A 25,418-nucleotide genomic window follows, 5' to 3' on the forward strand; every position below is an offset into this window, starting at 1 on the left:
TGTTTTCTTTTTTTTTCCCACATTGAAAAAATAGCATTAAAGGGGGTCCCCCCCCCCCAAAACAACATTAATCCTTATCATAAATTCATTAGCTATCCTGTGAATAAGTGGGGGTCTGACCAGTGATCGTGAGAACAAAAGGGTCTCTTGTGAATGTGCGATTAACAGAAAAACGGTGAATGATCAGGGGCCTGATCCTATCACAGATCAGAGGATTCCACTACTAAATCCCTCCGACTCTAACCCAAAAGATGTCAGTGGAGAGAAGGATCAGGTAAGCTGAATTCCCACACATGACTGTTTTATTCCATGGCGGCATTGGAGGAGTGTAGTAGCAGCAGCTTCCTCTATCACCACTAAAATACATGGACCCTCGGCCAAACTGAGCATCCATGGTTATGGGAGATTGTGGCGAAAGGCTTTACACGAACATGTCTGATGCTGTGTGGGCATATTTATGGGTGCGCTTAAATGGGAGATCCACCCAAATGTTTTACTTATAGGTCTTGGTGAGATGACCCATTAGGCCACGTTCACGTGTTCAGTATCTGTAAGCCAAAATCATGAGTGGAACATTCAGAGGAAAAGAATAATAGAAACCTGTCACCATTTCTGTATTTATCACCCACTCCTGGTTTTGGCTTACACTCACGGACTGTGTGAACGTGGCCTTACTGGAAATCTCTGATGCAAAAATATAAATTGGGAACCATTTCATTCCAAGGTGTTTTGCTTAGAATTTGGTGGTTTCCAGTATCTGAAATCTCAAAGCCATTGTTCCTGGTCATGTGGCAAGACTACAACCCCCATCGTACCATTGCAGTTATCATGGCATTATGTTTGTTGCAGTTTTACTACAGCTGGAGATCCATAAATTGGAAAACACAGTTCTTTTGTAGCGCTGGGGTCTTGCGTTCAAATCCCACCAAGGACAACATCTGCAAGGGTCTGTGTTCTCCCCGTGTTTGCTAGGTTTCCTCCCACTCCATTGTCATAATCATAGGGAATCTAGATTGTGAGCGCCAATGGGGACAGTGATGATGTCTGAAGCATTGTGGAATTAATGGCGCTATATAAGTGGTGGTCTATGACTGGTCCCTGTGTGTGTACATGTATGTAACTCGACAACTAGAACTATTTCACGGGTATCCACAATAATTATTTGAAAAAATCCACCTCATAAAAATGATGGGATTTATTAGATAAGCAGAGACCACTTAAAGAAGCACTCCTCCCATAAAAGTATTTATCCCTCTAATGTATTGCAGGCATCATATTATATAGCACTGTGTACTTAAAATTGCTCATTTGCGCTTCTAGTTCCTGTTTCTACATAGAGCAGAGAAAAGAGAAGTCTGTAGTCCCTGCATATATCATTCCCCTCTTCAACTCCTTCCCCTGTCAGGGACTTATGGCTCATACAAGGAAAACTGACCTGTTTCTATATAGAGCTTAGAGGGATTCAACTCGTCCGTTTTTAATCACGTGATGTCATAGATGTAATGGAAAAGAGAAGAATTAGCTGGGTAGAAGGTAAAAAGGAGCAATTGTAAGTACCTAGTGCTCTATAAACATTTTGATAAAAGGAGTGCTTATGTAAGGTCTAGGCACATAAAGGGGGTAACAAAGACCACAATAACTGCTCCTGATCACTGAAAATGCAGTGCCAAGACAGAAAAACTAAAATTGTGGAAATCATGGGACAGATATGTTACTGATATGCAAATGATGGAAAACATTCAAAGCATCTCAATTTATTAAGTATAGAGTATGGGTGCCACATCCAGAAATCCCTGGCATGCAACCGCTGAGGTAATCAATGGTTATCTGAGGAATATTCTGCCACGGTGAATGCACTTGGGTACATAAATCAGCAAGATCTGCTGCTGGCAGCTCCCTCTGCGATTGTCGACCAATGATGTCCCCAATGGGAAACAAGTCTGGAGAGACTGCAGTGTGACAATGGAGAATTGATCGTACCACTGGTTCTACTACCAAATGACTGTAACACTGAGCTGTTGGTGTACCTGGAATGAAGACTAGAGGGTCCAGCTACTGTACATTATGCCACCCCACAGCATAATCCCGGGCATAGGACTGGTGTGATGTCCCCAGTTGAAGGCATTGACCATGTGGTCTAGATGGAGACTGGAATGTACCATGGATGTTTATCCTTTTAAGAAATTAGCTCTACTTTTGTCTTAACTGGGGATTGGCTAGGAGACCATGTGGGCAACACCATGAAGATTCCTTCATGAGAGACAAACTAGTCCTCCCAAGAAAGATTTTGGTGTGAGCTGTACGGTATCTGGACGCTCTAGACTGTCAGGATATTGTTATACTGTACGGTATCCGGACCCTCTAGTCTTTATTCCAGGTATAATAACAGTTCGGTGTTCCACTGATTTGGTCATGGAACAAGTGGTACGGCTATACCTCTGAAGTGTCCCAGGAGTCATTTTTCAACACAATGCCCGGCCACACGTTGCTACTGTGAGCAACCTGTGTGGACTCCATGTACTACTCCCATCAAGCACATCTGGGATGTCGTCAGCAATTGCACAAGCGGCTGCCAACAGTGGATCTTGATGATTTGTCCAAGTGCATTCAGTGTGGCAGAGCATTCCTCAGACAGCGATTAATACCCTCACTAAGGCTAGTTTCACACTAGCGTTTACCTGATCTGCGGCGGGCTGCGGACTTCCTCCGTGAAGCCCCGCCTCCGCCGCTAGCTCCGCCTACTTCTGCATGCGGCCTGTGTACCTATATTTAACATTAGGTACGCAGGTCGTGCCGCAGTATGCGGATGGTGCCGCATGCGTCGTTTTGACGATGCGAAAAAAAAAAAATGCTACATGGCTGCGTCTACGATGGTCGCCGCATCGTCAAAACGACGCATGCGGCACCATCCGCATACTGCGGCACGACCTGCGTACCTAATGTTAAATATAGGCACACAGGCCGCATGCAGAAGTAGGCGGAGCTAGCGGCGGAGGGGGCGCGGGGCTTCACAGAGGGGCGGGGCTTCACGGAGGAGGGGGCGGGGCTTCACGGAGGAAGTCCGCAGCCCGCCGCAGATCAGTTAAACGCTAGTGTGAAACTAGCCTTATAGCAGTCAAGCCCTGTAAGTGTGGGGGTTTTCTAGAATGGCGCTTCTACTCGATACTGAATAAATTGAGAGGTTGTTTCCATTTTCTCATCATTTTCTTATCACTAACATGTCTATCCATCCTGTGCTTTCCATCCTCAGGGATGGAATTGGATGAAAGCTTTGGACAATTTCTTTTTAATCTGTATTTTAGATTGGTACTCCTTCAGTTATGATACATTAAAGGACATGTCTTTATTTTAGGGTCCTCCTGTAAACATGTACGTTAGAGAGGGCAGGGCTTTACCAGAAGCTAATGATGCCCTTTGTTAGTGCTGCACAAAAAAACCGGGGAAAATGTAAATTCTGGAAACCGCAGTTTAGCTTCTGTGACGTCTCAGTATGGCGCAGGCCCAAGCATCGGTATCTGCCCTCACGGACCTGCTCCAGATCTCCCATGTAGGGAATGAGCTTGGGCGCCACCTGTTGCCGTATTTTGATATTGCAGATATTGACGCGCAATGAATGGTACAGCGCATTTCCCTACATTTGGCGCTCAGTCATCCAAAAATTCTGATAGTCTGACAGAGCACCAATGGGGGAGGTTTGACTTTATTAGGTTCCCAAACCATATAGCTGATGTATTTATATCCTGTCTGTAACTCAGAGGGGATGTTTAGGATATTATATATAGCGCAAAATGGAAATGTTAACGTTATCTGAGCATGTAGCACCCTCCCCAGCAGTTTCCATAGACAACAGCGCCACTCTTGTGCATAGGCTTTGTGTGGCATTGCAGGTCTTAAATGTCTGGTGTAAAGTGTGACTATTTCCGGCGTATGGCTTGTGTAGGTTTTGAGACACTACAGAATTCTGGGAGATTTCAGTTCTGAGACCCGCAGAAATGTGAATACAGCGCTCCAGTCCGATACCCGCTGTAATACATGATCCGTACAATATGGGTAATGTGCTGTCGCTACATAAAAGGGTTTTCTCATCGGATGATCCATTGTTAGGATAGATCGATAGGGGTCCGGCACCCCCACAAAGCAGCAGTTACAAGGCGGCAGATGGGAGAAAACACTGGCTGCCAGAGCTTGAATCAGCTTATCTATGGGGGAAATGCCAGGTGTCAGACCCCCGCCGATCCATCAAAGGGATAGGTCATCAATATGTTCTGACATTAAGGGTCTTTTTTTTTTTTTTTTGCAGGAGCAAAGTGAAATCTGTGCAGTCCCTTTATTCACTTTCTCAGCTAAGCGTGACCCCTTTTTTTAGATGATAAAGTTAGGGCAATTTTCTGAGATATATCATCATTTTATGATCCGTTGGCGTCAGAACTTTTGAACCCCAACTAATTCTGAGAATAAAAGGTACGTGGTGGAAAAACTATTTCTCTGGATTATTAGGGGTCCCAAGAGCCAGATCCTAATCTATGTCATTACAGACGTTTCTGTTGGGTTGTACAGGACATAGATGTTGATGGCCTAGCGCGCATGATCAGATCATGGAGGTCAAACTCTGGGGGGGAAGCATCCACCTGACTGAAGGGACCGCTGTACTGACCTGTCACTATTTACATAGCACAGTTCTGTGCCGGCAGAGAGCTTCAGTAGCAAAAACGGCCATTACAAGAAGTACAACACAGAGATTGGGCCACCTGCCCTTAGTAGATTGAGTCAACATTTTCTGTACACTTCTAGCCTACCTTGTGGTGGTCCAACTTCATACAGGAATGATGGTCCTGTGCCCCCCGTATAAATGTTACTCAGCAGAGTTGAGCAAAACTTCCACAGCCCCTGGTCCTGTCACGATGAGAGTAATCAGTGGCCCGGACCCAGAGTCCTGCAGACCTCCTACCTGTGCCATCCCCGGTGCCTCTTCTGATTAGTAAGTCACCATAACATAATGACATTGCAGCGGCCTACTAACTAGAAGGGGCACCGGGGCTGTCACAGGTAGGAGGAGGCCCGCAGGGCTCTGGGTCCGGGACACAGATTAACCCCATTGTCCCTGGCCCAGAGCCCTGCAGACCTCCTACCTGTGCCATCCCCGGTGCCTCTTCTGATTAGTAAGTCACCATAACATAATGATATTGCTGCGGCCTACTAACTAGAAGGGGCACCGGGGCTGTCACAGGCAGGAGGAGGCCCGCAGGGCTCTGGGTCCGGGACACAGATTAACCCCATTGTCCCTGGCCCAGAGTCCTGCAGACCTCCTACCTGTGCCATCCCCGGTGCCTCTTCTGATTAGTAAGTCACCATAACATAATGACATTGCTGCGGCCTACTAACTAGAAGGGGCACCGGGGCTGTCACAGGTAGGAGGAGGCCCGCAGGGCTCTGGGTCCGGGACACAGATTAACCCCATTGTCCCTGGCCCAGAGCCCTGCAGACCTCCTACCTGTGCCATCCCCGGTGCCTCTTCTGATTAGTAAGTCACCATAACATAATGACATTGCAGCGGCCTACTAACTAGAAGGGGCACCGGGGCTGTCACAGGTAGGAGGAGGCCCGCAGGGCTCTGGGTCCGGGACACAGATTAACCCCATTGTCCCTGGCCCAGAGCCCTGCAGACCTCCTACCTGTGCCATCCCCGGTGCCTCTTCTGATTAGTAAGTCACCATAACATAATGACATTGCTGCGGCCTACTAACTAGAAGGGGCACCGGGGCTGTCACAGGTAGGAGGAGGCCCGCAGGGCTCTGGGTCCGGGACACAGATTAACCCCATTGTCCCTGGCCCAGAGCCCTGCAGACCTCCTACCTGTGCCATCCCCGGTGCCTCTTCTGATTAGTAAGTCACCATAACATAATGACATTGCTGCGGCCTACTAACTAGAAGGGGCACCGGGGCTGTCACAGGTAGGAGGAGGCCCGCAGGGCTCTGGGTCCGGGACACAGATTAACCCCATTGTCCCTGGCCCAGAGCCCTGCAGACCTCCTACCTGTGCCATCCCCGGTGCCTCTTCTGATTAGTAAGTCACCATAACATAATGACATTGCTGCGGCCTACTAACTAGAAGGGGCACCGGGGCTGTCACAGGTAGGAGGAGGCCCGCAGGGCTCTGGGTCCGGGACACAGATTAACCCCATTGTCCCTGGCCCAGAGCCCTGCAGACCTCCTACCTGTGCCATCCCCGGTGCCTCTTCTGATTAGTAAGTCACCATAACATAATGACATTGCTGCGGCCTACTAACTAGAAGGGGCACCGGGGCTGTCACAGGTAGGAGGAGGCCCGCAGGGCTCTGGGTCCGGGCCACAGATTACCCCATTGTTCCAGGACCAGAGTCCTGCTACACTGAAGCTATGTGTAACATGTCAGGGACACAGGACCCCCAAGTGGTGAGACCCCAGTGATCAGATTCTTGAATTGCTGGATAATTGGGATTCGGAGAACATCCCTTTAAGGTCACATTCACACATCCCTTTTATTGGTGAATAAAAGACAAATTACTGCTATCAGTCCCTTTCCATGCTTATATGGAAAACGGTATCCCAGGAATGAATCGCCTATTAGTAATAGTGTGGGGAGGTTCTGGGAAAGCGGTGACCACCTCTGACACTGCTCACACTCATGGTCACCCACCTTTCCCAGAACCAGAGCAGAGACATCGGTCAGAACTGACACATCTGCTCATGGGCTTTTATTGACCGGGGGGTTTAGACATTGAAAGGGGAAATGGGAACAAAGTGAGGGGACAACTAGACAATATAGAAGTGGGACCACTGGACAGACATTTAAAAGGGAGCTCATGAACACGCTGCTCTCACAGGAGCCAGCGCCGCACTGCCTGAGCGTTACTGCCCAGTTCCCATGACAACAAGCTCTCACCACGCCCCCCTCTGTCTCCTACTGGCTGCAGCCTAACCAGCCCCGCCGTGTGATTGGTTGGCTCACGTTCTCCCTAGAGCTGCAGTGTCCTCCCATAATGGATGGATCGCCGAGCATGGATGTTGAAGCTGTATTTACGGACACGCCCGGGGGGGCGTGGCTTCTGGCTCGATCTTCTCAGCCGGTGATTGAATCCGCCTGGCAAGGTAAAATGGCGGATGGTGCTATTAGGTGCTGAGGAGACCGGACAGAAGCGGCAGACGGGGGTAATGCGGGGTAAGAACAATGAAGCGTGTGCCGCCGGCGCGCCCTATACATGGACGTCAGCTGCTCGTGTGCACATGTGCCCTGCAGCCTGGTGTGTGTGTGTGAGCAGTGAGTGCTGTGCTCCTCAGCAGTGTGTATTGTGCAATGCCCTGCTGTGGAGTGCTTCTCTGTACACTGGCAGCACTGGGGCATGGGGGGCAGCGCAGCATGGCATCCAGTCAGCAGCCATAGTCCTGTGTCATTTACACAGGCAGCAGGAGAACTACAATGCCCAGCACCTGATGGTGAATGCTTGCTGGGATCGCTAGTCCCCAGACAGGCAATGATTTTCTCCCTTTATGTGATTGGTTGGTATCGCCATCTGAGTCACATGATGCGATCTCAGTTTTCAGGCTCCGATCCGACATTGGGTAATGTATTCCTAATGGCGCCACCCCTGCTGTGCCGGCCGCGCTGCCCTTCATGGTGGTGTCCGCACCGCTTTATATTGGTGTGACTGGGTCGCTAGCGACACCTCTCCTATACGAAGCCCCCTTGTGTGGTTATTTATCAGGTTTTATACAGTTTGTGTCTTCTCTGTACTACAGATCGGGGGCAGCGGCTGCCCATCTTCTGCCCGGCCGGGCATCATCATCCCCCAAGTACTGGACGCAAATGAGAATGGAAGACATGTCTCTGTCTGGCCTGGATAACAGTAAACTGGAGGTGAGGAGGGCGCAGATCGGGGGGAGGCTCGGCAAGCTCTGGTGTTACTTATGCCCAAAAATTGTCCTTCATGTCCTGTTCATTTTTTTGACTGACAACAGGACCCTATGGGTGACTTATGCCACTGTTTGCCTATGTAGTGCCACGCGTCTGATCCTTTTGTGGGGGGTGTAAGTCATCAGGATATACCTCATACAGAAGACTCAGTAGGTAGACAGAGCCTAGCACCCATGAGTACTTGGGGAGCTATGAAAACTACATTATATACACGGTGATAGAGAACCCGCACATGATTGCCTTACAGGCTTCTCAGAAAGCAGTGTGACGCCCCCTATGCTTGTCACTCATCTTTCCCAGACACCACTAAGAAGTGAAGAACCATTATAACAATAAGCGAGAATTTAGTTCTCGTCACATGTGCTCTCTCTTCTTTTTTGGGGGGCGTAAACGTTATACAGATGGGGCACGGTGGCATCCATCACACATGGTTTTCTAGATACCTTTTAGAAGATATCATGCATAGTCCAGCAGGATACTCCATCTTTTTTTTTTCTCCTTTTAGCTGTATACTGACCAAGTGTCAAGCCATGGAGTCTTGTAGCTGTCTGTGTACACGCTAGTTATACATAACGCTCCATCAATTGGGGGAAAATCAAGATGTTACAGAGGTTGTGCAGGATTAGAAATACAGATCAGCATTATATTTTCCTACCAGAAGTGGCGCCATTCTTATCAGTAGGCTGCATCTAGGATTGCAGCTTAGTCCCATTCCTTTTAATGAGGATGAGCTGCAATACCAGACAGTCCATCAACAAGATTAGAAATGTTTCTGGCAGTCAAGACTTGAATCGTGGCAGCGTGCCTTTAACCCCTTAGCGTAAATCGTCTGCTATATCTGTTATGATTGGGTGCTTTTTCCTGCATCCTGAGGGTTATATCAATCATGTTGCTCTTGTAAGTACTGCCCACTGTACTCATGAGATCGCAGCTGATGCCTGACTGTAATACACGGACAGGCTCCAGCCGCCACTGCCGGAGATATTGCTAATGCCGACAATTTAACCCGTAAAAAGCCACGATGAATAGCAGCAAACATATCTAGATTTCAATCATATGTGTTTAAACACACACGTGAAAAAACTGTGCCAGTGTCATCAGTGTTTGGTCAGTGTGTCCGTTTTTACCATCAGTGTTTGGCTAGTGTCAGCAGTGTTTGGCTAGTGTGTCCATTTTTGTCATCTGTGATTTTCATGGATGGATAATTCAATTAATAAATTACAAAGCTTCTCCTATACATTCGAATGTTGAATACGGACGTTATATTGATGTCATCCGTGTGCTGTATGTATTTTAAACTGACCCATAGACTTGTTTTGGCCCTTTTCATTTGTGATACTGGAAAAAACACAGACATGCGAATAGCACCATAGATTATAATGGGTACGTGTTGTATCCATGATAAAACAGATACAACACGGATGTCTGAATGAGACCTCAAGCTGTTTGACAGAGGGAGGACACTCCCTCTGTCAGCCCGACGGCCCTTCCGCGATGTGATCACAAAGTGCCAATGGATTACCATGGCAAACATGAGCCTAACAACGGTCCTGCAGTGTATAATGCAGTATATTCCAAAGCATTATACAAGTGCTTAAACAATCGCTGCTTCCTATTGGGACAAAACATGAAAGTAAGATAAAATATCATAAAGTTTCCTAAAAAACTATAATTGTTGTACATGGCTTTTCATAAAAGATATTTATACAAGTTTGACACTTTGCCTTCCTCACAACTCGGAGATCAAAGATAAGTGATCACTTCTACACTAAAAAAAATGGTAGATTTGTCTCTACCACACCCCCACCCCCTCAAAATAAAACAAACAAAAAAAAGAACAAAAATTAGTTAATTATATACACTCTAAGGCCACGTTCGTATGGTCAGTCTCTGGTCAGTATTTTACCTCAGTGTTTGTAAGCGAGGAGCCAGGAGTGGAACAATCAGAGGAAAAGTATAATAGAAACACGTCACCGCTTCTGTATTTATCTCCCACTCCTGGTTTTGGCTTACTTATACTGAGGTAAAATACTGAACATGTGACCGTGGCCTTTCTAATACTGAGGTAAAATGCTGACCAAATACTGAACGTGTGACCTTGGCCTTACAAATACTGAGGTAAAATGCTGACCAAATACTGAACGTGTGACCTTGGCCTTACAAATACTGAGGTAAAATGCTGACCAAATACTGAACGTGTGACCGTGGCCTTTCAAATACTGAGGTAAAATGCTGACCAAATACTGAACGTGTGACCGTGGCCTTACAAATACTGAGGTGAAATGCTGATCAAATACTGAACGTGTGACCGTGGCCTAAAATGGCACCAAAAAACACTACAACTCCTATTGTTTAAAAAAGAAAAAAAAAAATCCTCAATTATCTACATCAGTTTAAAAAAAAATAAAAGTGTAATTTAAAAACCTAAACATGTTTGGTATCGCTGCATTGGTATTGACTAGTGATGAGCGCAAGTGTTGGTAACTCGAGTTTGCTCCGAGTATCACGGGTGCTCGAGTGACGTGTTCGAGTCCCCGCAGACACATGTATCGCAACTGTTGGACCGCCACAAAGCGTGGGGATTTCCCATGTATGTCAGGCAATCTCTGCATGTTTTGTGGTTATTGTGTCCACAGGGGCTCAAGCACATCACTCGAGCACCCGCGATACTCTGTGCCAACTCGCATTACCAGCACCTGTGCTCATCACTAGTCGCTACCCATAAAATAAAGCTGCCTTGATATTTTTACTACATTGATCACTGATGGAATTGCTGGGGGGGGGGGGGGGGGGGGAGTTTGGCTTTTGAGAATTTGTTTCCCAGCACAATCAGCACTGATGACGTCTCCGGTCATAAATCGTCTGCGAGGAGCTGTGAATTAAGGTACCGTCACACTAGGCGATATCGCCAGCAATCCGTGACGTTGCAGCGACCTGGATGGCGATATCGCTGTATTTGACACGCAGCAGCGATCTGGATCCCGCTGTGAAATTGCTGGTCGCTGCTAGAAGGTCTGCACATTATTTGGTCGCTAGGTCGCCGTGTATCGCCGTGTTTGACAGCAAAAGCGACGATACCAGCGATATTTTACACTGGTAACCAGGGTAAACATCGGGTTACTAAGCGCAGGGCCGCGCTTAGTAACCCGATGTTTACCCTGGTTACCAGCGTAAAAGTTAAAAAAACAAACAGTACATACTCACCTGCGCGTCCCCCAGCCTCTGCTTCCTGACACTAAAGCGCCGGCCCTAAACTGAAAGTGAAAGCAACAGCGGTGACGTCACCGCTGTGCTGTTAGGGCCGGAGCTCAGTCAGCGTCAGGATGCAGAGGCTGGGGGACGCGCAGGTGAGCATGTACTGTTTGTTTTTTTAACTTTTACGCTGGTAACCAGGGTAAACATCGGGTTACTAAGCGCGGCCCTGCGCTTAGCAACCCGATGTTTACCCTGGTTACCCGGGGACCTCGGCATCGCTGGTCGCTGGAGAGCGGTCTGTGTGACAGCTCTCCAGCGACCACACAGCGACGCTGCAGCGATCGGCATTGCTGTCGCTATCGCTGCAGCGTCGCTTAGTGTGACGGTACCTTAAGACTGATAAAAACTTGACAAGTTCCCATCAGATCATCATAGAGAGCTGACTGACAGATTCTCAGTTAACTCATCCTGCAACCAGCAATACAGTGCAACACAAAGGATATAGAAGACACAATGTTTTATGACAAATGATTACATTGCATTTAAGTAAGAAATAAATGCTCCTAACTGTGTTCTTCTGGGTGACACCCGTCCGTGCTCTCTCCTAGGCTCTTGCTCACGACATATACACGGATCTGGTGGAGGACACGTGTCTGGGGCTGAGTTTTGAGGTCCACAGAGCTGTAAAGTGTGGATACTTCTTACTGGATGAAACAGACCCTGAAAGTATGAAGGATTTTGGTAGGTAGCAATCTGCTATGTGTGTATATCATGTCTCGTGCGCGCCGCCACAAACAGGAAGAAGGATTGATTTTAAAGGGAACCTGTCGGGTATTTTTAGATTTGGGTCCCGAACTGGAAAGTACAACTTTGTTTCTTGTATGACGGAAGGTGCGCTGTCATAAGGGAAATGCTGTGGCGTGACATCACTATAGATCTGCCGGGGGTCTGACCTCTTCTGTGAATAAAGGGAGTTCAGCGCTGCAGCCCCTTCACCACTTTTTATCTCTGCGCTGCAGACCCCCCCCCCCCCCCCATTTACAATGAACACGGGGAGACTAAAGGCATTGCAGTACTGATTAATTGTTCTTCTTTCTCACCCAGAGGGTGAATCCCCACAATCATAAAGGGATGGTGTCTTCTAGCGATATGCCATCCCTTTAAGGGACATCTGTGTAATGTGCTCCCCAATCTCAGTGGGAGTTGGGATGTAGATACAGTGTGTGCTGTATAGGACAAATCAGGAGGTCAGTGACCACTGATATCTTACTTGAAATTGTCATTTAACCCCTTCAGGACCTTTTTTTTGTTCTTTAGTTCCCCCCTTCCCTTTCTCTAAGAGCCATATTGTATTATTTTTTAATCTTTCCATCATTTATACCTGCAAATTCCTATAATGGAATAGGTGTAAAAACGCTGCGGATTCCACACAAAGAATTGACATGCTGCGGAAAATAAACCTCTGCGTGGAATTTTCTGCAGCGTGGGCACAGCGGATTTGGTTTTCCATAGTTTTACATGGTACTGTACAACGCATGGAAAACTGCTGCGGGTTCGCAGAGCCAAATCTGCAACGTGTGCACAGACCCTAAAAGTAACATTATTTGTCCTTGGAGCTGCCGGCTTTCAGTCATGCAGACGTGCTCGGAGCGATCAGTCACTGCTCTCGGCATGGACAGCGGCAGCTGTAAGTATACCTTGACAATGACTGACAGCCGGTTCTGCACTGTCAGTCATTGTCAGGCTATACTTACATCCGCTGCTCTCTATGCTGTGAGCAGTGACTGCGATCACTAAGCATGACTGAAAGCCAGCTGATCCTTGGAGAGTAATGTTACATTTTCTCCTGGGTTCCGCCTTTTCATACTGAGGCCGGATACCACCATAAGCTTATTAACCTGCAGACCTGGGGCTAATTGGACCAGACAGGTTAAAGAACATAAGAATAACCCTTTCGTAAACACCATTGATGCTTTTTATACAGCGTGATAGTCGGCGTTCCTGGCTCCTGCTTCTGATATATTGGCCTTTGCCTTCATTGTTGTTTTTCAGCTGCTTTTTTTTCTTCCTTTTTTGCAGAAATCATAGACCAACCGGGTGTGGACATCTTTGGCCAGGTGTATAATCAGTGGAAAAGCAAAGAGTGTGTGTGCCCCAACTGTAATCGCAGTATAGCAGCCTCCCGCTTTGCCCCCCACCTTGAGAAATGTTTAGGCATGGGCCGGAACAGCAGCCGCATTGCTAATCGAAGGTGGGTACAACAGGGGTCCTGTAATTATTAGTACTAATTATGCCCAAACATGAGAAAGCAAAGCTGAATTTTAAGTATGTTGTTAATCAGTCACAAACTCGTGTATACCCCTCACGCCCAGTTCTAAATGGACAAAAAAAAAAAAGATAATGTTGCCTGGGTTGTCCAAGAGTAGAAAAACAAGGCTGCCTTTTTTACAGAAACAGCCCCACCCCTGACTATAGGTTGTGTCTGGTATTGCAGCTTGGCTCCATTCACTTCAAATGGGCTCAGTTGTAGTACCAGAAACAGCCTATATTAAGGAGTGTTGCTGTTACTGAAAGAAATCAACCTTTTTGTAATTTGGGATAGCTCCCTTTTTAAAGGGGTTGTCAACTACTCAGACAACTTCTTCTGAATCCCCATGTTTGCCCACAGTAAAAAAACAAAAAAACAAACAAACCTGTACTCACCTCTGGCGCTGTTCCATCGGTGTTGACACTGGTTCTCTGGGGCTCACATGACATTGTCATGCAATCCCTGCAGCCAATAAGTGGCCACTTCACTCTCCCTGCCTTTAGACAAATCACATACATTCATAGGGAGGGAGAACTGCGGCTGCTCTCTCACTGTACTTTCTCCAGATATGTGTTTCTCAGAGAAACCAGCGATGATTGGCGGCATGGATCATGTGACCTAACAATGTCACGTGATCCCCAGGAGAGTCAGTGCCAACACTGCTGGAATGGCACCGGCATAAGATAAGTGTTATTTTACAGGGGGGGGACACATGGAATGAGAAAGGGTTGTCCAAGTAGTGGACAACATCTTTAGGCCTCCTTCACACGTTAGTATCCCCGGTACGTGTGGTGAGTTTTCTCATGTACCGGGGACACCTGGCCACATAGACCCATTCAAATGTATGGGTCTGCCCACATATTGGTGTGTTTCCACAGACACTATGCAAAATACGTTTACATGTCTGTTTATTGCCTGCAGCACGGTCCGCAAGATGTCCTGCACCCTGATGACACCCAAATAATATTCATTTGTCGTCAATGTGACCTGTACCGGCACTTGAGAAAAACAGTACAGTTAGCGCTGTTTCCAGGCGCCGGGTGCTGAATGCAGCTCTCATTGTTGCCTGGTCTCTCTGCGATCAGCAAGACAAGGCGATGCTTATGAGACTTGTAGTCAGCACAGCCGAGCCGTCTGTGTATCGTGCGTATAAAATAATGAAATAAATAATACAAAAATAAAATTAAAAATGACATGGGGTACCCCTTAAGTTTCCTAAGCAGCTGAGGGAAAGCCGACAGCTGGGGGCTGCTGTTAATATTCTGGGAAGGGGCCAATAGCGATTAAGCTTCACAAGCTATTAAAATTAGCTCACAGCTGTTTGCTTAGCCTTTATTGGTTATTATAAAAAAATACGTGGGGGTCCCCGCTAAATTTACTAACCAGCAAAGGCTAAACAGGCAGGCAGCAGTGGACTGATGTTAATAGGCTGTGACGGGGACATAGATATTGAGCGTCCTCCTAGACTAAGAACATCAGCCCCAAGCTGCCCCAGAAATAGCGCATCCAAGAGATTCACTAATTCTTGTGCTTAGCCTCAGCACTTCCCACTTGCCCTGGTGTGGTGGCAAGTGGGGTGATAGTTTTAGGGTTGATGTTGGCTGTTTTGTTTTGTGACGTCAAGCCCAGGGGTTAGTATTGGAGAGATGTGTATCGGACACCACCATTACTATCCCTATAGTCAAATTTTATACAGACACGGAGTAAAATTCTTTAATGGAAATAAACACTCCACGACCCTCCCTCTTTTACCCATTTATTAAACCAAAAATAAAACATTAAAGTTACTCACCTTTCCGCTGATAATCCATAATGCTCATGTCCCACGATGATCCCCAACTCTGCTACATCCAGATGGTGTAGTGAGCAGTGACATCAGTGAGCGGATCCCTTCACATCAGGTATCGTATTAATCAGCATCACAGTGCCATTATAGCCATGTCTTTTAGTTTATAGGGATAAAACCTGCTGATTGGTTCTCTTTAAATTTGACAACGGGGTTAGTAATGGGGATGTCTGAAAGATGCCTCTCCATTACTAACCCCTGGGCTTGGTGTCAGCAGACATAAAACAGCTGACTTCAACCCCAAAACTATTACCTCACTTTCCAATGCACGGGGTCAAGTGGGAAGAGCCGACCAACACACCAGAATTGGCACATCTAATGGATACGCCATTACTAGGGTGGCTAAGGACTGATGATCTTAGTCAGGGAGGGAGCCAATATCCATCACCCGGTCCTAGCCTATTAATATACCCCTGCAGCTGTCTGTTTAGCCTTTGCTGGTTAGTGAATATAGGGGAGACCCCACGTCATTTTTGTAGTAACCAGAATATTAACACCAGCCCCCAGCCTTCGGCTTTAGTTCAGCTGGTAAGGAAAATTGTGGGGGACCCTACACAGTTTTTTATTTTTTTAATTTTATACTAGCGATACAGACTGCAGTGCTGACTACAGGTCTCATCAGCGTTGCTTGGTCTCGCTGATCAAAGGGAGACCAGGCGACAATGACGAGAGCTGCAATCAGCACCTGGCAACAGCGAACTGTACTGCTTTTCCCAGGCGCCGGTACATGTCACGCTGATGCGGCACATGGATGCCACATGTATATAATACACGGATAGCATTGGCACTGGTTTTTCCAGTATACAGAAATATCAGGACATGTGAAGGGGGCCTTAAGAAAGCTGGGTGACCATCAATATGCCCTCTTTTATAGTTTCCCAGGTGGATTGTCACTCTGCTGTCAGTGATTTCAGAATTAGCATGTCATCCTGAGCCCTGGCTGAGGTCAGTGGCAGGAGCTTGCTCCCCTCTAGATGACTGTAGGTAGATTATATATTTGTTACGGATTTCCAGGATTGCAAGCAGCAACAATATGAATAAATCTGAGAGTGACCAGGAAGACAACGATGATGTCAATGATAATGACTGGTCATACGGAGCAGAGAAGAAAGGTGCGTTTAGTCAGTCCGGAGGTAACTAGCTGCTGTGTTTTTTTTTACTATTACTGCATATCTAGATCCCATTTGTTGGCCTAAACTAAACAGTTTTTCCCTTTTTTTCCTCCCTTTGTGCCCCCTCCACCACACTTTGTTCTCTACGTGGCTGTCATGCTCTCCCCGGCTTTTTCCTGCCTGATAAACCTATACACATGGCGATTCCCCCATTCACTGTCATGTCCTCCCCTCCTGCTATATGCCGGATCTCTGTCTTTTATATCCGTGCTCGCCTGTATTTGTGTAGCTAAAAAGAGAAAATCAGAAAAGGTAAGACCTCCTCCTCATCTATATAACCTACGAAAAATGTAAGCAATAGTCACCCCGTGTGGAAGTAAAGCAATATTTACAGTAACATTGCAGACAAGCCCATGGGGGCAGAGCATGACACGGGATCACCAGTCCTGATCCCTGAGTCATGCTCCTCCCCCTCGGGACCTATACCATGCATTTACTATTCCTTTAAGTTTTTCCAGATATTCTAGAGCCAAACTAAAATAATTACGTGGGATTATTTGCAGGGGTGTCTAAATTCAAGCTAAATTGGGAAACTGGCCCTGTCCAGTAATATTGTAGAATCACAAAATAAGCATTACTTACCTATTGAGGCCCCTCTCGTCTTTGCTCACGATGCTGCAGTACTGACGTCCAATCTACAACACATGACCGCTGCATCCAGTCCCTCATCGGTAATATCTAACGATCAGGGAATTTCTCCTTCGCCTCATTGGGGGACACAGGACTGTGGGTGTATGCTACTGCCGCCAGGAGGCTGACACTAAGTAAACATAAAAAAAGGTTTAGCTCCTCCTCCGTCGTATACACCCTGATAATGGCCGAAGGCGAACTCAGATTATGCTTAGTGTCTGAAGGAGGCACAGGTCTGGTTTCCAGACTCTCCATGCTTTTTCTCTTCACATGGAAATGAGACAGTGGCGACGGACCCATTTGAAGGGGTCCGATCTCCCCAAACCAACAACAGGTGATCGATCACATGGAGTGTCGCCTCCACGTATCCTCTCCCGCAACGTGGGACCCCTGGCCAGACTCTGCCCTGACCACCCTAAGGTAACGAAACCCTAGGCTATACAGGTGCATATGGACAGTCCGTGCGGCCTCCACGGAATCACCAATGCATAGACAGCGGTGATAGAAGGAGGCAGACGGTCCCTCTCCTCATCCCCTGAAGGGAAGATGGAGTTAGGGTGCCTGCACCGTCCTTTCCAATAGCCCCCCTCTGACCGTAAGCTCCATCGCGTGGTGGGGGGCTGGGAGGGTTCCTGCAGCAGCGCGCATTGCGGGAACAGCGGTCGCTGCGTTTTTTTCTGCCGCTGGCAGCGCCACTCCACAGGGATCCCTGCACCTGGCCGCCCTCTTCATCCTCGTGCAGGTTCGGGTAGATTTTTGCTCCCGGCATCAGCCGAGTCAGGCCGTGGGCGGAAGCCCCGCCCCTTCCGGTCCAGTCATCGGCCGGCGAGTCCCGCCTCCTGCTCCCTGGGCGAACGCTGGGGCTGAGAAAAATCTAGGCTTCGGCCGTGTTAGGCCGTGGGCAAAAGCCCTGCCCATTCCGGCCGCGTCATCGGCGGTAGGCCCCGCCCCCCACAGTGATCATGGGAGAAAAAAAAATTTTAGGCCGGCTGCAGATCCCCATAGGCCGGGGACTGACAACACCGCCATTTCCAGCGGGAACACCCACCAAGGAAGCACGCCTTTTAAGGAACAGCGCGGTGGCGACGCCCTGTGACAGATTACACAGGACGGACGGGGACACAGGACTGGGGTAAGTGCTACTCCCCCCAGCCTGACAGCTGCCATACCTGTTTTCTGCAGCCTATCTAAAACGGGGTCACCATGTCTAGAAAGTCTCACACGGTTTTATACACCGCATATGTAGCCTGTCGTTCCGCTTTTCCGCATGCCCAGAGTAATCGTCTCTGTGAGGCCTGCGTTTCCGAACGCGCTCAGGAACCCTCAACTGCAACTCAGGCAGAGACTTTAGTTTCTCCCCCGGAATGGGTAACGTCCTTGTCCCAATCTATGGCGTCCCTAACCAAGGCAATCGAGTCCCTTCAAACCCCGGCTGGGACCAGGGACAGCGGTTCTTCTACCTTGGGAGAGGTCTTCCGGCTCACTGGAACCTCCAGCCTGCAGGGGCCGCACTCTTACTAGGCAGACGCGGGGGAAGCGAACCCATACAGTGTCTCCCGGTCCATCGGGTGCATCTGCATCCTTGAGTTCCGTCTCTCGTTCACCCTCACCAGCGGAGATTAGTGAACGTGGCTCGGATTATGATTCTGAATGGTCCCTCAATTTTGAGGCACCTGATTATCAGGAGTCATTAGACAGCCTCTTTGAGGCCGTCAACCAAACCCTGGGTATAGAGTACGAATCTACCTTGACTTCGGGTCATAAGGTATCGTTCAAAAAGATCAAGTTGCCTCATAGGGTGTTTTCCACTCACCCTGAGTTTGAGGACTTAGTCCAACGTCACAGAGAATGTCCGGACAGGCGTTTCTTGGGGCAAAAGGCTCTAAATACAAGATACCTTTTCGCCCCTGAGCTGCGTAAGAAGTGGGCAGAATCCCCGTCAGTAGATCCACCGGTTTCTCGGTTGGCCTCTAACACGCTATTATCCCTTCCCAACGGTTCTTCTATTAGGGTCCAACTGATCGGCTCATAGAAAGTATGGCCCATTCAGTCTTCGAGGTTTCAGGTTCTGCCCTCTCGCCCTCTTTTGTGGTGACTTGGGTAGCCAAGGCCATGATATCTTGGTCAGAATCTTTAACTCGGGCTCTACAGGAGAGGGATCTACCAGCGGAATTGACGGAGATGTCAAATCAGATACCGTCTACTCTTGTTCATCAGTCCTGGCTCACGGTGGTTCACGACAGGTGGGTAAGAGAACTAGTGTCCTCAGGGTACAAAATAGTTTCTCAGTTTCCCCCCATGCCGGTTCTTTCCCTCCCGTCTACCCAGTTCAGAATCCCAGGTACAAGCCCTGTTCAGAACTATAGAATCCCTTCGGCTCCGCGGGGTCATCACGCCAGTCCCGAGGGAAGAGATTTCAGAGGTTTTATTCCAACCTGTTTACAGTTCCCAAAAAAGACGGATCTGTAATGCCCATTCTGGACCTGAAAAGTTTAAAAAGGTTTGTCAACATTCGTCACTTTCGAATGGATTCCCTCCGGTCGGTCATTGCGGCAATGGAAAAGGGAGAATTTTTAGCATCAATAGATAAGATGCTTATCTTCATATTCCCATATTCCCTTCGCATCAAAAATTTCTACTTTTTGCCATAGGCAGCCTACATTTTCAGTTCACAGCCTTACCTTTCGGGCTGGCCACCGCACCCAGGGTATTTACAAAGGTCATGGCAGTAGTGGTGTCCATCCTGCATTCCTGGGGCATACTCGTCTTGCCATAACTAGATGACCTCCTTATCAAGGGGCCGTCTTTTCGAGCCTGCAAGGAAAATGTCAGCATTACTCTGGATACTCTTTCTCGCTTAGGGAGGCTAGTGAATCTAAAGAAATCGTCCCTTGTACCATCTCGGAAAATCTCTTTTCTAGGGATGATCTTCAACACATCACAAGGGCTGACAATCCTACCCCCGGGACAAGGTCCTGACCCTCTCACAAGAGGTGAGGGTCCTTCGCCGGCCGTTCTACCATACAATCCTGTTCTGCATGAGGGTCTTAGGAAGGATGGTGGCGGCAAGAGGCAGTACCTTTTGCGCAATTCCATCTCCGTCCCCTCCAACATGCACTGTTGGCAGCATGGGACAAGAATCCGTATTCACTCAACCTCAGGTGCCGTCTGTCTCTCCAGGTCAGGCAAGCTCTTGCATGGTGGTCAACGAGCCCTTCCCTACGACAATGGAAACCCTTTTCCCCCAGTCCATTGGCTGGTAGTCATGACAGAGGCCAGTCTTCTCTGTTGGGGAGCAGTGTTTTGCCACCACACAGCCCAGGGACGCTGGTCCTCGCGGGAGTTAACCCTCCCGATCAATCTATTGGAGATTCGGGCGATTCGGCTGGCGCTGCAACACTTTCATCATCTTCTTGCAGGCCGCTCTGTCCGGATTCAATCGGACAATGCCACAGCGGTGGCCTACATAAATCATCAAGGGGGTACCCGCAGCAGGGCAGCTATGCACGAGGTAAAACAGGTACTCAACTGGGCTGAGAAAAACTGCTCTGTGATTTCGGCAGTCCACATCCCGGGCGAGGAAAACTGGGCTGCGGATTTTGTCAGTCGGCAGGGTCTTGCATCTGGGGAGTAGTCTCTCCATCCCGAGGTGTTTCAGCAAATATGTCATCTCTGGGGAACCTTGGACGTGGATCTGATGGCTTCCGGAATGAATGCCAAAGTACCCAGGTTTGTCGCCAGGTATCGAGATCCACAGGCAATGGCCGTGGACACGTTAGTTCTACCTTGGAACCAGTTTCGTCTCTCATCTGTTTCCTGCTCTGGCACTGCTCCTGAAGGTAGTCAGGAAGATCAAGTCGGGGAGTCCCAGCAATCCTGGTTGCTCCAGATTGGCCTCGCCGGTCATGGTACGCAGTCCTAGTGCAGCTGCTCACCGAGGTTCCTTGGCGACTTCCAGAGCGCCCAGATCTACTGTCTCCGGGCCCGATCTACCACCAGAACTCAGGGGCCCTGTGTTTAACGGCCTGGCCATTGAATCTTGGATTCTGACGCAGGCCGGGTTCTCGCAAAAGGTTGCCACTACCATAATTAGCGCCCGCAAATCCGTCTCGGCACGTATTTATCACACCTGGAAGGTTTTCTTTTCATGGTGCAGAAAGCGTGGGCTTCCACTACGTTACTCCATCCCTAACATTCTTGCTTTTCTCCAAGCCGGCCTGGATTCAGGGCTTGCACCGAGTACCCTCAGAAGACAGATATCATCCTTGTCGGTTCTTTTTCAGCATAGGATCGCTGTCAATTTACAGATGAAAACTTTTCTATAGGGGTCGCTCACATGGTACCGCCTTACAGGGCCCCCCTGGATACTTGGGATCTTAACTTGGTGTTAAGCCTCTTCAGGACATCTCTTTGACCTACCTTTCCTGGAAAGTCGTATTCTTGGTAGCCATAACTTCCATTAGGCGGGTGTCAGAACTGGCGGCGCTGTCCTGCCTGGCTCCGTTTCTATGGTTCCACCAGGATAAAGTTGTGCTCAGGCCGGCACTTTCTTTTTTGCCAAAAGTGGTTTCCTTGTTTCACATTAACGAGGACATTGTCTTGCCTTCTTTTTGCCCGGTGCCAACGCACTGTGTGGAAATAGCTCTCCATACGTTAGACCTAGTGAGAACACTTAGGAGGTACATTTCACGGATGGCACCTTTTCGGCAGTCGGATGCGCTCTTTGTCCTTCCTGACGGTCGCAGGAAAGGACTCGCTGCCTCAAGATTCACCATGGCCAGCTGGATACGATCGGCTATTCAGGAAGCCTACCGCGTCAAGGGCATGGTCGTTCCGGCCGGAATCAGAGCACACTCCACTCGAGCAGTGCTTCCTGGGCGCTTCGGCACTAGGCTTCAGCAGAGCAGATTTGCAAGGCTGCAACCTGGTCCAGTCTGCATACCTTTTCCAAACACTATAATGTCCATACGCAGACTTCTGCAGATGCAAGTCTGGGTAGAAGGATTCTTCAGGCAGCGGTAGCGCACTTATAGGCGGCAGATGCCTGGATATTACTCCGGTGAGTTATTTTCCCACCCAGGGACTGCTTTAGGACATCCCACAGTCCTGTGTCCCCCAATGAGGTGAAGGAGAAATAGGGATTTTTGTGTTACTCACCGTAAAAACCTTTTCTCCGAGACGCTCATTGGGGGACACCGCTCCCTCCCTGTTAGCCAGATGGCTCTCTTTTTTTTTTTTTTTTTTTTTTTTTGTGATTTGAGTTTCAGTCAGTAAGGTCGTTTCTAGACATGTTGTTTCTGTATTAATGCTGACTTTTATTTGTTCTCCTACTGCTTTTTGCACCAAACTGGGTTCGCCTTCGGCCATTGTCAGGGTGTATACGACAGACAATGTTTTTATGTTTACTTAGCGTCAGCCTCCTGGCGGCAGTAGCATACACCCACAGTCCTGTGTCCCCCAATGAGCATCTCGGAGAAAAGGATTTTACGGTGAGTAACACAAAAACCCCTATTTTTTTGTTTTTGCGCTTTTGTTTTTTCCTCCCATTCTTTCAAGAGCCACAACTGCAATGCAAAAATGCAATATTGCTAATTTTGGGGGTGGTTTAAGAGGGAAGGAAGTTAGCCGGACATTGTGCAGTAAAAAAAAAAACTGCCTGACCAGATGGACAGTATGATTACAGTGATGCCAAACTTGTCCGTTTGTGATTTTTAGAGGTGAAAAAAAAATTTGGAACATTCTAAAAAAAAAAAATCAGCCTTTTCTGATGCATGTAACTTCTATCTTACCATTCATAGTGCCGTAAGAGGGCTTATTTTTAGCATGCTGAGCTGATGTTTTTATTAATACCATTTAGGGGTATATTTGACATTTTGATTGCATGTTATTGGGCGCAAAGAGAAGGAACAAAACATCATTTACAATATATATATATATATATATATATATATATATATATATATATATATATATATATATATATATATATATATATATATATATATATAAAATTTTCTTTTAACTGGTTAAACGCAATTATTTGGATTGGATTTTTTGGGATACAAAACAGAATGTTGTTTTTTTTTAATTTCTTTATTTTTAATGAGTTTGGGAGGGGGGTTAAAAAATAAATATATATACATACAACCCCTGGCAAAAATTATGGAATCACCGGCCTTGGAGGATGTTCATTCAGTCGTTTAATTTTGTAGAAAAAAAGCAGATCAGACATGGCACAAAACTAAAGCAATTTCAAATGGCAACTTTCTGGCTTTAAGAAACACTAAAAGAAATCAAGAACAAAAAATGTGGTAGTCAGTAATAGTTACTTTTTTTAACCAAGCATAGGGAAAAAATGATGGAATCATGAAAAACAAACAAACAAACAAAAAAAAACACTCCAAAACATCACTAGTATTTTGTTGCACCACATTCGGCTTTCATAACAGCTTGCAGTCTCTGAGACATGGACTTTAATGAGTGTCAAGCAGTACTCTTCATCAATCTGGCTTCAATTTTCTCTGATTGCTGTTGCCAGATCAGCTTTGCAGGTTGGAGCCTTGTCATGGACCATTTTCTTCAACTTCCACCAAAGATTTTCAATTGGATTGAGATCCGGACTATTTGCAGGCCATGACATTGACCTTATGTGTCTTTTTTCAAGGAATGTTTGCACAGTTTTTGCTCTAAGGCAGGACGCATTATCATCTTGAAAAAGGATTTAATCATCCCCAAACATCCTTTCAATTGATGGGATAAGAAAAGTGTCCAAAATATCAACATAAACTTGTGCATTTATTGAAGATGTAATGACAGCCATCTCCCCGGTGCCTTTACCTGACATGCAGCCCCATATCATCAATGACTGTGGAAATTTGCATATTCTCTTCAGGCAGTCATCTTTATAAATCTCATTGGAACAGCACCAAACAAAAGTTCCAGCATCATCACCTTGCCCAATGCAGATTCGCAATTCATCACTGAATATGACTTTCATCCAGTCATCCACAGTCCACGATTGCTTTTCCTTAGCCCATTGTAACCTTGTCTTTTTCTGTTTAGGTGTTAATGATGGCTTTCGTTTAGCTTTTCTGCATGTAAATCCCATTTCCTTTAGGTGGTTTCTTACAGTTCGATCACAGACGTTGACTCCAGTTTCCACCCATTCGTTCCTCATTTGTTTTGTTGTGCATTTCCTGTTTTGGAGACATATTGCTTTACGTTTCCGGTCTTGATACTTTGATGTCTTCCTTGGTCTACCAGTATCTTTGCCTTTAACAACCTTACCATGTTGTTTGTATTTGGTCCAGATTTTAGACACAGCTGACTGTGAACAACCAACATCTTTTGCAACATTGCGTGATGATTTACACTCTTTAAAGAGTTTGATAATCCTCTCCTTTGTTTCAATTGACATCTCTCGTGTTGGAGCAATGATTCATGTCAGTCCACTTGGTGCAACAGCTCTCCAAGGTGTGATCACTCCTTTAGATGCAGACTAACGAGCAGATCTAATTTGATGCATGTTATTTTTGGGTATGAAAATTTATAGGGTGATTCCATAATTTTTCCCTCATAATTGAGTGATTCCATAATTTTTTTTTCCCTATGCTTGGTTAAAAAAAAGTAACCATTACTGACTACCACATTTTTTTTAGTGTTTCTTAAAGCCAGAAAGTTGCCATTTGAAATGACTTTAGTTTTGTGCCATGTCTGTGATCTGATTTTTTTCTACACACTGAAACGACTGAATGAACATCCTCCAAGGCCGGTGATTACATAATTCATAGGGGAACGAACATGCCAGTTGAAGGCTACCCTGGTAACCCATCAGTTTCCCACAACCGTGTTGTGAGGAACTGCTAAAAGCTGGGGAACGCGCGAGCTTGCACTGACTCTGTTATATGCTGCTGTCAGGGAGTTTTACAGCGCATTTAAGTGATTAAACTACAGTGCACGGAAGAACGCACTCCATCCCGCTGCAGATACTGACTACTGGCTCTTCTCACAAAATTAGAATATCCTCAAAAAGTTAATTTATTTCAATTCTTCAATACAAAAAGTGTAACTCATCTATTCTATAGAGACATTACAAATTTCTAGTGTTTATTTCTGTTTAATGTTGATGATTATGGCTTACAGCCAATGAAAACCCAAAAGTCATTATCTCAGTAAATTAGAATACTTTATAACACCAGCTTGAAAAATTATTTTAAAATCCGAAATGTTGACCTACTGAAACGTATGCTCAGTAAATGCACTCAATAATTGGTCGGGGCTCCTTTGGCATCAATTACTGCATCAATGCGGCGTGGC

The 25,418-nt window shown here is 47.0% G+C and overlaps 1 protein-coding gene across 4 annotated transcripts in view; it reads left to right on the top strand.

Annotated features, from left to right (window-relative positions):
• Window positions 1–7,043: 7,043 nt before the first annotated feature.
• ATXN7L3 (ataxin 7 like 3) overlaps window positions 7,044–25,418 on the top strand; it is a 44,330-nt gene continuing 25,955 nt past the window's right edge. For 2 of the 4 annotated variants that reach the window (XM_077252508.1, XM_077252509.1), the window contains exons 1-6: window positions 7,044–7,198; window positions 7,777–7,894; window positions 11,755–11,887; window positions 13,226–13,397; window positions 16,315–16,433; window positions 16,702–16,724. In XM_077252508.1, the coding sequence (XP_077108623.1) occupies window positions 7,844–7,894; window positions 11,755–11,887; window positions 13,226–13,397; window positions 16,315–16,433; window positions 16,702–16,724 (498 nt within the window). In that variant the 5' untranslated portion in view covers window positions 7,044–7,198; window positions 7,777–7,843. The remainder of the gene's footprint in view (window positions 7,199–7,776; window positions 7,895–11,754; window positions 11,888–13,225; window positions 13,398–16,314; window positions 16,434–16,701; window positions 16,725–25,418) is intronic. The other 2 variants (XM_077252510.1, XM_077252511.1) reach the window with 1 other exon arrangement.

Source organism: Ranitomeya variabilis, chromosome 4 (genome assembly GCF_051348905.1).
Source record: "Ranitomeya variabilis isolate aRanVar5 chromosome 4, aRanVar5.hap1, whole genome shotgun sequence".
Lineage (NCBI taxonomy): Eukaryota > Metazoa > Chordata > Amphibia > Anura > Dendrobatidae > Ranitomeya > Ranitomeya variabilis.